This window comes from Gambusia affinis, linkage group LG01 (genome assembly GCF_019740435.1).
Source record: "Gambusia affinis linkage group LG01, SWU_Gaff_1.0, whole genome shotgun sequence".
Taxonomy (NCBI): Eukaryota; Metazoa; Chordata; class Actinopteri; order Cyprinodontiformes; family Poeciliidae; genus Gambusia; species Gambusia affinis.
The window spans coordinates 17,197,808-17,209,755 of record NC_057868.1 but is presented as its reverse complement, the minus strand read 5'-3'; the positions used below and the strand labels follow the sequence as shown (position 1 = coordinate 17,209,755).

The window sequence follows — 11,948 nt, the reverse complement described above, 5'->3', positions numbered from 1 at the left end:
ACGGTACTTTAAAGACTCTTAATGAGAGTCTGCCTTACATCAGCAACATTTTGAGACTATTTTAAAATGACAGAAGATATTTTGTTTTTTTATCTTGGTCCAACTGTGATGAACCAGAGTTCATCAAAGTGAGGAGACGCCTACAGGAAGTGAGCAGTGGCGCCCCCAAGAGGAAATCTGAGGTATTGTATTTATTTTGGGTACCCTTCACAGTATGGTCATTTTTGATTGGATGTTGCTAAACAATCAGCCCAACCCCAAAGATTTTGACATATTTGCTTCTAACAAATAATTTCAACCTGCTCACTTTTGATTAATTGAAATAACCGCCTTCAATTGGATGGCAAATTTCAAGAAAGAAATACACATTTTCCTCAAGAGATATGTGCGACAATTGTGTCAATTTTAATTGATCTCAGGTGAAACTGCTGTATAATGCAAAACCCAAAATTATTTTCTATGTATTAGAAAAATAAGTTGCACCTGTAAACAATGAGAACTGGGAACATCAGTAAGAGATCTTCACATGTCATAATCAAATAATAAAACTCTATAAAATGTGTACTTTAAGATGTGGATTTTAGAGGTCAATATTGCAAAGTCATTTCTGTTTAGAAAGCAGGGAGATCCTGTACAACAAGCCTGACTGAACAGAAACCTGTGAACTGTACATGTGCATGTCAGTAAATGAGAATATCATCCAATTAATAATTTAATTCAGTAATTCACTTCAAAAATGGAAACTCTGATATCAAACGGATTCACTTGGTAACGAGGTGATATATTTCAAGCATTTATTTATGTTAATGCTGATGGCTATGGCTTACAGCTGATGAAAACCCAACTGTCAGTTTCTCCAGAAATTGCATAAAACCATCTTACTAAAGTCTTTAGTACAGAAATGTTATGATAGAGTTGTAATCATAGGTAAGACTGCCTGTTGCCTTGTCGACAGCTAACAGCGTAGTAGCAATGTTTGCATGTGAATAGAAAGTTGGTTGAAAAAAAAAAAAACAACAGGAAAAACTGCAGCCTCAGCAGGACTGTGAAGCCAAACCTGTTAAAGAGTTTGAGGAAGAATTACAAAGTGGAGTTGGATGTTTCAAGAAACACAACTCACAGCATGTTAGTGTTGATATTCATGCAGTGGCCCCCAGAAGCTGCCCTGGAGTAGCTCAAATCTGCTGAAACAAAATGTCTAGACCTCCTGTAAAATAATTTAGAACTGCTTTCTTAATAACCGAATAAATACATGTATATAAGCATTAATATGCACAGTGGAAGCCCTCTTAGCATTTCTGCAGAAGCTAACATCAATGCTCCCCCATTAATTAGGGGTCCAGCCAATCAGCTCTGACAAAAATGAACGGTGTTCCTGGATTGGCTGCTTTGCAAATGCCAGCCAATAGGGTGTCAAGTTACGTTATCCAAAGGTATTTTGTTTATTTTTGATACGCTCCATGAAAAAGCCCAAACATAGGCAAATTTTTCACAAAACGTTTAAAAAAAAGAAGCAAAAACTCAACTTTGGCAGGGGTCCAAAGTATTTCTATATTAGATTTTCTGATAAAAAAACCAAAAAAAAAAAACGAAAAAAACTGCAAGCTTTAATTAGCTGAAAGACAATCGTCAGAATAAATAGAAGTAAACATTTCATTCTGTGTGCTGAGTATGAAAATATACAAGTCTGAACTCTTCAAATAGAATTACTGCGATAAATTGACTTTTCTTTGTTCTCATTTATCAGGTTGTTTCTAGTAAGTTGTACTGAGGCTCTACAGATGACACCTTCACACTTTCTTCGCTTTATTACCCTGTTAGTCACAGCAGCCTGTGGTTAGTAACAATGCGAAAACTGACTGGCAAAAGCACACTACAAGACACAGGAGGATTCCTTCACATAACTCTGGTATTGTGTGTTTTTTGACATTACTTTGCAGCAGAGAGGTGGAGGCTGGCTCTCACATTCCCACACTTGTACCCTGACAAAGTCTACAGCATATGGCTTTTTTTAACATGGTTTTTGCCTCCTAACTTCCCTTCATACAGTCAGGCAAGGGATCAAATCTAAAGTTCAACACAGAGAGAAACAATACAGGACACGTTCTTTCTCTAGAACCCTCTATAAAACAACAGACAGGAGTTTCCATGGTTACCTAGAACATAAACTCATGATTGTTGTAATTTCTTTGCCAGTCAGATTATAGTAATAACCATCAGATTGGAGGTTTCACTTTAGTTAAGAGCAGCTCATTTTAAGGATTAAAGGATGATAAATTACAGTTTTATCATACGAAATGATCAACATTAAATATCTGATTTTTAATCCATTAAGAAGTGTACCACTACCAACCCTCATGGACTTCAAACAGCATCAAAAATAATCAGTGAGGAAACAACAGTTGGTACAGATACATGTACAGTCTACTTCAAGTAAATCCTTAAAACATTTAAAGTGAATAATAGTGCAATATATGGCAGCAAAAACTTAAAAAAAGAAGGACATTGTCTATTCATGTGTTGGTGGTTCCAGAGGATTCTTGAGTCCGTGTTTGACTCTGACATCTAAAACAAACATTTAGATTCACTTTCAGTGGCGACACATTTAGACCAGAACACAGGAGAAATAAAAAGGCCAGCAGAACCTTCATCTGAGGAAGACGAGCAGCACAGACTGAATTCAGTCACAGTCATTCTGTAACACACACTCTGTGATTTCTGTCTCTGAAGTAGTTTTTTGTCATTTTCTCACTGTCCATTTTATGTTTTTATCATAAGTGTATTTGCCTATATCATTTTATGAAGTCATTCATGAATGTTCTGTCTTTCTGAATATTACTACACAGTGCAGTAATATTCACACTGCATAGTGTGAATATTACTGCTGTCATTTTGCTCTTTGCAGTCTCTGTAGCCCTTAGAGTCATATGGCATATATTTGTCGGAACTTTTCATCTCCAAAATAAAAAATAAAAAAATAGTTTGAGCCTGAATGTTTTTAGGTTTTGTCATGTAGTTATTTTGTAACCGATATGTCTGGACACTTTCTACTCTTTATTATTGAACATGAGCTATTTTTCTCAAGAATGGACATATATTCCAGATGTACAAAACAGAAGCAAAAGAGTAATTTGTTTTGGTTCATAAAAACAGATTGTTAAAAAGAAATTAAAAACCACAAAACTATGCTTTTTCCCCCCAATTTCAAAATTATGCTTCATTTTATGTTGGACTGTCACATAAAATTCTAAAAATAAAAATAAAAATACATTGAAATTTGTGGATGTGATAAAATATAGTCTTAAATGTAATTATCTTTTTGCTGTTTGTCAGAATGTATTTTGTCAGTATCTTGAATGCTAAGTAAAAAATGCTTTATCTCACTGGTACTTAACCATCAATCTGCTACATGCTTCTTGAATTTTGACATCAGCAAACACCAACGTTGGCCTGATAACAGAATACAGAAAATAAAATTCAGCTGAATGCAACTGGAACCAAACAACACATTTTAAAAAAGTAAACGAGTTTGACCTAACAGATTTCTAGAATGTCTTTGCAAGACAATTTTCGACACACAGTTTGTCTTTGTAATGGACTAAATTGTGTAGGATGGACTTGAGAATATATATTGACAGTTAAAGACTAACTACAGCACAAGAGCATCAGGGTTAGCAGAAATATACAGCACAGATCACAGACTGAGCACAACTCACTTCACTCAGATCTACTGATGGCGTCAAACTGAGATAGTGAGAATCTACAGACGTTTGATCGTGATTTCACTGTATGACTAAAGAGTTTTAACTCTGTTAGTTTACTGCCAGCGATACACTAAACAGCTATATAGGTAACTGTGTATAGAAAATATTCTAGGCCCACATCATTCCCCAGTCACCGTTGAGAAATTGGCAAATAAAAAGGCACAGATAAGGGAGGAATAATCTAAGAGCAATATATTTCTTAATGTACAAATTTATACACTGGATTTTCTTTAACATTTCATGAGTTCTCACCAAAAGAACTTTGATTTATTTAGAGTTCTTTCAAAGATATTCAAGATAGCTAAATAAGCTAGGCTAACCTTTAGCTAACGGACAATTCAGTGCAGGTGTGAGGATATGACGAGTGTTGAATGTGTTACTGTGAACTAATTATGTAATGGCAGAAAATTTGTGGACAGGGTTTACATTTGGAGGGGGGCAGGGGGAAACTGCATCATTAGAATCGCTGTAAGAACACTTCGCACACAAGTGATACAGTGAAAATAAACAGGTGAGTCTAACGGAAACAATCTCAGGGTAGAAACACAACCAGCAATCTGCGAGAAAGCAGATCAGTGTCGACTCGAGAAGCAGACTGCACAAGGAGGGTTGAATTGAAAAGAACACAACAAATAAACTAGAGAGCAAAAAGGGAATATGCAGCCTACCACACGTAGAGAAAACTAACAGGAAAAACTGCACAGTTTGTTCGCTGTAAAAATGACTGAATGTTAGCCAAAGTAACGACTAACATTGTTCATAGGTTACAATTACTTCAGTTTGAACTTCCACCAAGACGGTGGAAGCTACTGTAACGTCGTCTGTTTTTATGTACTGACGTGTATTTTTAAAGTGTTTACAGTTTGGGTAACTTTCTTCTTTTATGTTTGTTTAAATAATTGCCCAGCTAGGTACGTGTCCCTGTGGAACTAAGACATGTCTGGACTACTTGTTTCACTGCTGCACATAATCAGAGCCAGATTAACTCCAACGGGTATGTTTAACATGCACCCAGAGTGAAACTGGATTACAGCTAAATTCACTTGATTATCTTCCATCAGTTAACAGATGGGAAATCCAGACAAATGTGGCTGAAGTGCCTACATATAAAGTGGCCATTGAAAGAGAGTATCATGCAAGGATCACAGATAATCCATTTTCTTTTTTATTCTGTAATCATTAATTAGTGCATGACCTCACTGTCATATGCTCTTAATGATTTAAATTTCTATTTTAAAAAAATGCATGACCAATTCTACACTAAATGTGTTTACCCCCATTAGTCATTTGTCTTGTTTGTTGCTGGAGCTAAAGGTAGTCATATCTCCTTTCACCTAGAATATTTTACTTCCCTGAAAATGGAAACATGTCAGCTGAGCACCACATTGGGAAAACATAAAAGAACAACAAAATCCTAGTCCCTTTCCATGAATAACTGTATAATTTACTATTATTAATGTCATTAAGGAAACCTTTAGAAAAGGAATAAAGTTTATGTTAAAGAATAAATGTCATAACTTTGAGATTATTCACTTCTGCTTATGGCCAGTAGAGGGAACCATTAACTTCCAGTCATTTAATTCTGAGCAACCCTTGATCTTCATCTGGACTTGTGTCAGGAAGTCCAAGAAAAGTGAAGCGTTTTCTTCCTGTTCTACCCGATTTAAACCTTTTATGTTTTCAGTGGACACTAAAGAGGCTGCTTATAAACATCTGAACTGTATTAGCCAGGCCTCTCCATTAAGTCTGGGTACAGATAACCTGTATATCAAAGACAAAATTCTCATTGTAAATATCTCCACTGCCAGTTTAGAGAGAGGGAGCCAGTAAGAATAAACTGCTTTTGACTGAAGTTCATTTAGCACACCACTGTGCAAGGCTGGCTGACAGGATTGGTTGTGTTTCTACCCCTAGCAGATACCTGAGTTCTGTGTCTGCCATGTTTTTCTCCACAGCAGACAAATTCAATCTATTACCTCTTGAAGTTATTGGTGAAAAGTGTCTGCAGCTTCGGATTAAAGTGGATTTTTTTTTCCCACTACCACTGGCCAACAACCGTTACCTTAGTTTGTTCTAATTTAATTTTACATATACACGCCTATACATACATATAAAGTATTTATGTACACATTCACCAACATGTGATCATCGTATTACATCATAACTGACAGCTGACATGGCAAGGGACATTTTCTCTACAATCAAAAATAAATTTTACAATCAACACCAAAGCATTGATCATTCATTTCAAGCAGCTCATTCAGCTAGCACAAGCCAGTACATGAATATTTTGGTAACGACAGCAAAGACCAAGCAAGAAAAAGTAATTATCTTTCTTGCTTTTACAACATGTTGCAGGGTCAAACAGAGTAGAGTTGATCAGTCAAAGGTCTTCCACTTTGATGCCCAACTCTTGTTCCAATCATTCCCATTCGTTATTACCATCCAAAGCAGAGGAACAAGAAGTTCTTGCTCTTGCACTTTAGGCAATGATCTAACAATACAGATCACACAGGAGAAGTAACAGCACAGCAAAGGAAAACGAAGATGCCATTCTGCTATATTTGTGTGCCGCCAAGATCTCCCCCGCCTGCGGGGTAATGTCTCAGGCCACCGCCCCTGCGCAGTGAGTGCAGTGCAATAGTGCAGCAGCCTCTCAGCAGTGAACCGAAGTGATATATAGGCTGGCCGCTGCGGACCGGGCCACGACACAGCCACGCCACCGTCGGCACCACAGGGATGGCCACCGCTAGCAGATCGATCAGGAAGTGACGACTCCAGTAGCTTTTTTGGATTTTCCCAGAGTCTTCGTCCTCTGCTACAGCAATCCCCATGGCCTCTTGTTCATTAGTCTTATCTTCGTCATCATCCTCGTCATAAACTTCCACCACTGTGACACCAGCTATCTCTTCACGGGAGATAGATCTCCTCGGAGGTTGGGATGTTTGAGGCTCTTGTACACCCGGAGACTCTGGAGTAATCACAGGGCTCTTTTCCTCTGTTGATATTTCCCCAATCCTGGCCTCTTGCTGCTTGTCCTCCACTCTCTGGTCATCTTGCTTGTTTTCTCCACAGCACCCTGCAAAATGAAGTTCACCCTGCATTCTTCCTGCTAAATCACAGACTTTTATTTGTTCTGCCTCTTCATCCAGTACCTCAGTCCCTTCCACTGAGCTTTGATCTGTCTGGTGCTCCTCTCCTGATTGTCTGACTTTAGTGTTTTCCAACTTTTCTCCTGCCTTCTCTCTATTTTCTTTTTCTTGCTTTTCCTCTTCCTCAACTTTGTCATTTGCCTGATACGAAGGACTCTCCATGGAAAATGCCACAGTAGCGGATCGTGGAAGAGGTGGAGCCAGCGGTGTTTTGGAAACTGGAATTGGCTCAGTGGCTGTACTCATCACAGTCGCTGTTGTCACTGAAGTGGTGGTGGTGATGGAGTCCAGATCCTCTTCCCCCTCATCAGACATCCAGGTGGAGGTGGGGCTGCAGGCCTGAGAGCGAAACGTACGTTGCTCTGCAATAGTATCCAGATCAGAAGGATACCCCGCTGTTGCAGGGATGGGGCAGCTCTCAGTCTGAATGCCTGCCTCCCTCAGGGGGTGCAGGTACAGGTGGTGGTGGGACAGGCAGGGGTGGCTCATGCAGCTCACTCCACCCAAACTGCAACGAAATGGAGCCAGCCGCTCGCCTGTGCAGAGTTTCTCATAGGTGGAGGAGTGAGGCATCGTGTGTGGCATGGAGTGGGACATGTTGTGAGGGAAAGAATGAGGTAAGGTATGGGAGTAGGTGTGAGGCAGAGACATGGGGGCAGAATGAGGCAAAGTGTGGGAGAAGGTCTGCGTGTAAGAGTTCAACAAAGATGCCGTTTCCTCTGAGAGGTAGGCGGCTTCCAGGAGGAGGTCTGCCCGGCTGGGGACGCTGTTCTCTCCACAGCACACAAACCCGCTGTCCTGTGTGCCATCTGCTGAGAGGCAAGGAAAGTCTGTGTCATTGCAATTGCGGTCTCCCAGTGCCTGGTCACTCAGCTTGGTGTAGGTGGAGCTCCGAGTCAAAGAACGGGCTGGAGAGCCATCGCAAGAACAAGATCCCCTCCCTCCCACTGGCAACTTAGGTACAACCCCGGGGCTTTCTCCAGAAACAGATGCCGGAGCTGAGCCTCCAGCACGGGTCCTGCAGCCTGGTATGGCTTCTCCTTCCTTGGCTAGTCCGGCTTGTGCTATCTCCATGTTAAGCAAAAGGTTCTCCAATTTGTGATTCTGAGTATTGATGTCCTGGAAGTACTTTTGAACCCCTACATCTCCACTGAGCCCACCGGCATCACTAAGTCGGGAACGAACTGTGTCCACTGCAAGTTTGAGCTGCTGAATTTCCTGACGAGCCTCCTTCAGAGCTAACTGAGCCTCCACGCGGTGACACTCCTCCTCAACCCAGTCTTCCTGCATTCGGTAAAGCTTGGTTCGCAGCGCATCAATCTCTGTGTCCCTAAATATTTTAAAAATGAGAGGAAGGGCAGAATGATCAAAACTAAGTGGAATACAGAAAGACATTTTAAATATTTTATCCAGGTTTTTGTCATTCTGTTTCAGTATCTCACCTGTCTTGCAGGGTGTTAACGGTCTCTTTGAGCTTGGCTCGCAGGTGTCGGATACACACTTCCTTCTGCTGGAGAGGTGTGAGGTACTGCTCTGGGGGAGGAGGGCGAATACCATGGTTGTCCGTACATGATGTGTACTTCTGACGTCTGGGACACACCAGACACAACAAAATATAAGTGATCTGCCACAAGTTGAGTATTTTGAAGTATATATATTTTTTAAATTACTTAGTTTAAATAAGTTGATTGGCTTGTTTTAAAAGACAGGCTCTGTATGAAAACTCAGAAGTCCTGGAATTTACAGCAAGTTTTAAAAATGAGTTAAAATCAGTGTTGTTGTACTAGAGAACAGTCTCGGTCTCAAGACCATTTGACATGAGACTTTCCAGCATGAGATTATCATTGACTGCTGGGTCAATGATAATCATACATATGTATGGTTAAAACCAATTATGGACATTTATTACACTTCTACTCTATGATAACTTCACTATAGTTTTACAATGTCACCGTAGTTAAACAATAATGTGAAATATTAATATTTATCTTAATATGGCCTTAATAAGAGTGATGGATGATGCCGCTCTTACCCTTTGGTGGGGCTGCAGTCACTGCCTTTACACGAGCCTGAGTTGCTGCCACTGCTGACGGAGGCATTGCCATGGGGATCTCTATTACTGGGTGCAGCTGGAGGCCGCCTGGGAAGAAGGAACCAACTCTTCACCTCTTACCATGCAACTAAAGACCACAAGGGGACTGATAAGCAGTTCTACTACACATACAAAGACAAGAAATGCACATAAATACAAGGCACTGACTGATGGTCACCAGCATGCCACTGCAGCATACACACTGACAAATCACAACACTCAGATATCTAAATGGATATCAACAGAATATACGCCTGCATGAGGAACATGGACACACACTTCTCTGGGTACTGATAATATTATTATCAAGAAGGGAATGGGCTCAGTGATTTAAAAACAGTCAAGCAAAGTAGCATACAACAAAAGTAAGCTAACTTGTTAGTGCACAAGACCGCTTTTGTTTCCGACTGTAAGACATTGTGAAACACCAAATACATTCCCATGCTCAAGACGACCAAAAGGCATTAAGTCTTGGACTCTTAACAGACCGGGAACGTGGCGTGGAGGGAGAGTTTGTCGAGCGGCGATCCGGAGACTTTGTGGAGGTGTATCCTTTAGGGGGCGACTTGGTCGATGCGTAGCCTTTAGTGGGGCGCATTGAGACCATGTAGCCCGACTCCATGGGGACATAATCTAGCTCTATGAACCTGCAGTAGTCAAACCTGAGCAGGCAGAAACAGGAAGGTGTTAAACCGCAGAAGGAGGATCAGCAAACCGCACCTGCATGATGCGATGTGTGTGAATGCATGCAGGCAAAGTGCACCTGTCCTGAGGGGACAGGAGAAGCTCTCAGGTGATGGCTGCACTGAATATCACCAAGCTCTGAACTGACCAAGGAGATGATGCCTTCTAAAAGGCTCTGCATTAAGGGCTGGGCCCCTCACTCTGGACAATCTGCTGCTGGAGGGTTGTACTGACAGAAAACATAAACTAATAGTGTAGATCTTAAAATACAATCTAAAAGTGAGAAAAAGATTAGCTGTAGACGTCTTAGAGGGACAGCATCGGATGTGTTGTGACAAAATTAACATTCGCTCATAAAAACCTCGATATCCAGAAGCACTCTATGCCAAATAAGTTTCCACACAAATGATTCTAAACAGCAGAGGTCATAAACGCTAATACTGATACAGAAATGATGACAACTTATTTTATTTCAATACGAAGAAAATCTTTTGCTTCAAAAAATGCAGTAGAGCTGATCGCTAAGACCTTTCTATCACTCCTATCACAGAAACTACAAGACAAACTACAGAATAGCCAGAGAACGCTGCAGTAGGGAAAAGCTTCAGGGTGATGAAAGACAGCTGAAAAGTTATTAGGAATAGCAATATTTGCATATTCCTAGTAGTTTAACACGGCAGCAAACCTGCAGTTGACATCTCTCGTTTCCACTCTGTCAGACCAACAAATTTAAAGCAAGAGGTTAAAAGACTGAAAGCGTTTAGCAAGAGCAGGGCTCTCTGTGTTTTCTACTTATTTTTCTTTGTATTTACTTAAACACAGAGGAACAAATTATGTACCTTTTTCATTCTTCTACATCCAGTTATTATGGATGAATAGAATTTTGCCAGCTGTTTGCCCACGACTCCAGCTTTTATATAGAAATATGCTGATGTTCAGAAGTTCTGGAAAGTAAAGCATTTTATGTAAAAGCACATCCGTCCCAGGTGAGAAAAAGGAAGAATGCTCTGTGATGGGCAACTTCTATATCTGTGTTCTATAATTAAAGAGAGGGTTTAAAGAAAAACATGTTTTTTTAATGACTGTTGCCCAGTCACCGACCGCCAAAAGTGGGTGAGAAGCAGGTCTACTCAAAGCAGCCATGAGGGATTTGCACACAGGACACGGTAACTACAAGCTAAACCAATGGCTCCAGTCTTTGCTTTGCTTCCTGTTGTCATTTAGGGCAGCGGTTCCCAAAGTAGGGGTCAGGGTGTCGAGGGCCAAAATAGAAAAAACTATATCAAATGTGAGTGTACAATGAAACAAATAAATGTATCATAAAACATTCCATTAAATATTTAAATATACTTCTTAAATGATGAAATTAAATAATACAATTTTAGTTCTTAAACATAAATGCATTTAAAAGGCATATAATTATATACAGAGTGAAATAATTACCCATATTTTACAGGTAAGGCTAGGGTTAGGAATATGGGATAGGGTTAGGTTTAGCGTCACCGGGTTGTCATGGCACTCTCTGGTCCTATTTTTTGATTGGTCAGACTAAAAAGCTTGGGAATCCATGACTTAGGTATTTTTCTCTATTATTTTTAAATTATTATTTCTCTATTATTTTTAAAGTACAATTTTAGAACGTTATGAAAGTAAAATCCTTTCAATAACTTCCAATTGCTCTCATAAAGTCACACCCACATAAATTTAAACAACTAATTTGATGATTAAACAAAAACAATAGGATTACATTGATTATATTTAATAATTTCTCACAAATACACAGAGGTTGAAAATGGGCTATCTAACAGGTTCTATGTATTAACTCTTAAATTATTTTTGCTGGTCTTGCAGTGGAGACTGGTCACTTAGAAAACGGCTAGCTAGTTACATACAAGATTAATGGTAGGTGAATTGGATTTCTTGCTACGGGATAAATATGAAACTCTTAAATTGGAGAAGAAACTCAAAATTAAGTAACCTGGTGTTTACCAGTTCCAAAAGAGATGGGCAACTTGAACGAGTGGTAAAATGAATTTAAAGTCGACAGATTCACTGTGAAGAAGTGGCTCACTTTTAGCTTACAATTTCAAGCTCTTTGGGCAGAGTACATCTGATGCTAAAGCATCAAAATGTCTACATATCGGCTTTGCTTGTGTTGTGTCATCGTGTCCTGTGCAACACAAAAAGGGAGGAGGTCAGATATTGACAGCTCAACAGATCTTTGAAAATCAATATATGACAAACAAGCCGAGACAT

General features: G+C 39.8%; 1 protein-coding gene across 8 annotated transcripts in view; it reads right to left on the bottom strand.

The window, feature by feature from the left end:
- Positions 1-197: 197 nt before the first annotated feature.
- Positions 198-11,948, bottom strand: part of snphb (syntaphilin b) — a 25,554-nt gene continuing 13,803 nt past the window's right edge. For 5 of the 8 annotated variants that reach the window (XM_044115934.1, XM_044115961.1, XM_044115943.1 and 2 more), the window contains 4 exons: positions 9,497-9,670; positions 8,949-9,056; positions 8,359-8,505; positions 198-8,246 (listed from right to left, as the gene is read on the bottom strand). In XM_044115934.1, coding sequence (XP_043971869.1) covers positions 6,323-8,246; positions 8,359-8,505; positions 8,949-9,056; positions 9,497-9,670 — 2,353 coding nt within the window. In that variant the 3' untranslated portion in view covers positions 198-6,322. Of the gene's footprint in view, positions 8,247-8,358; positions 8,506-8,948; positions 9,057-9,496; positions 9,671-10,531; positions 10,683-11,135; positions 11,189-11,948 lie in introns of those variants that run through there. The other 3 variants (XM_044115970.1, XM_044115978.1, XM_044115987.1) reach the window with 3 other exon arrangements.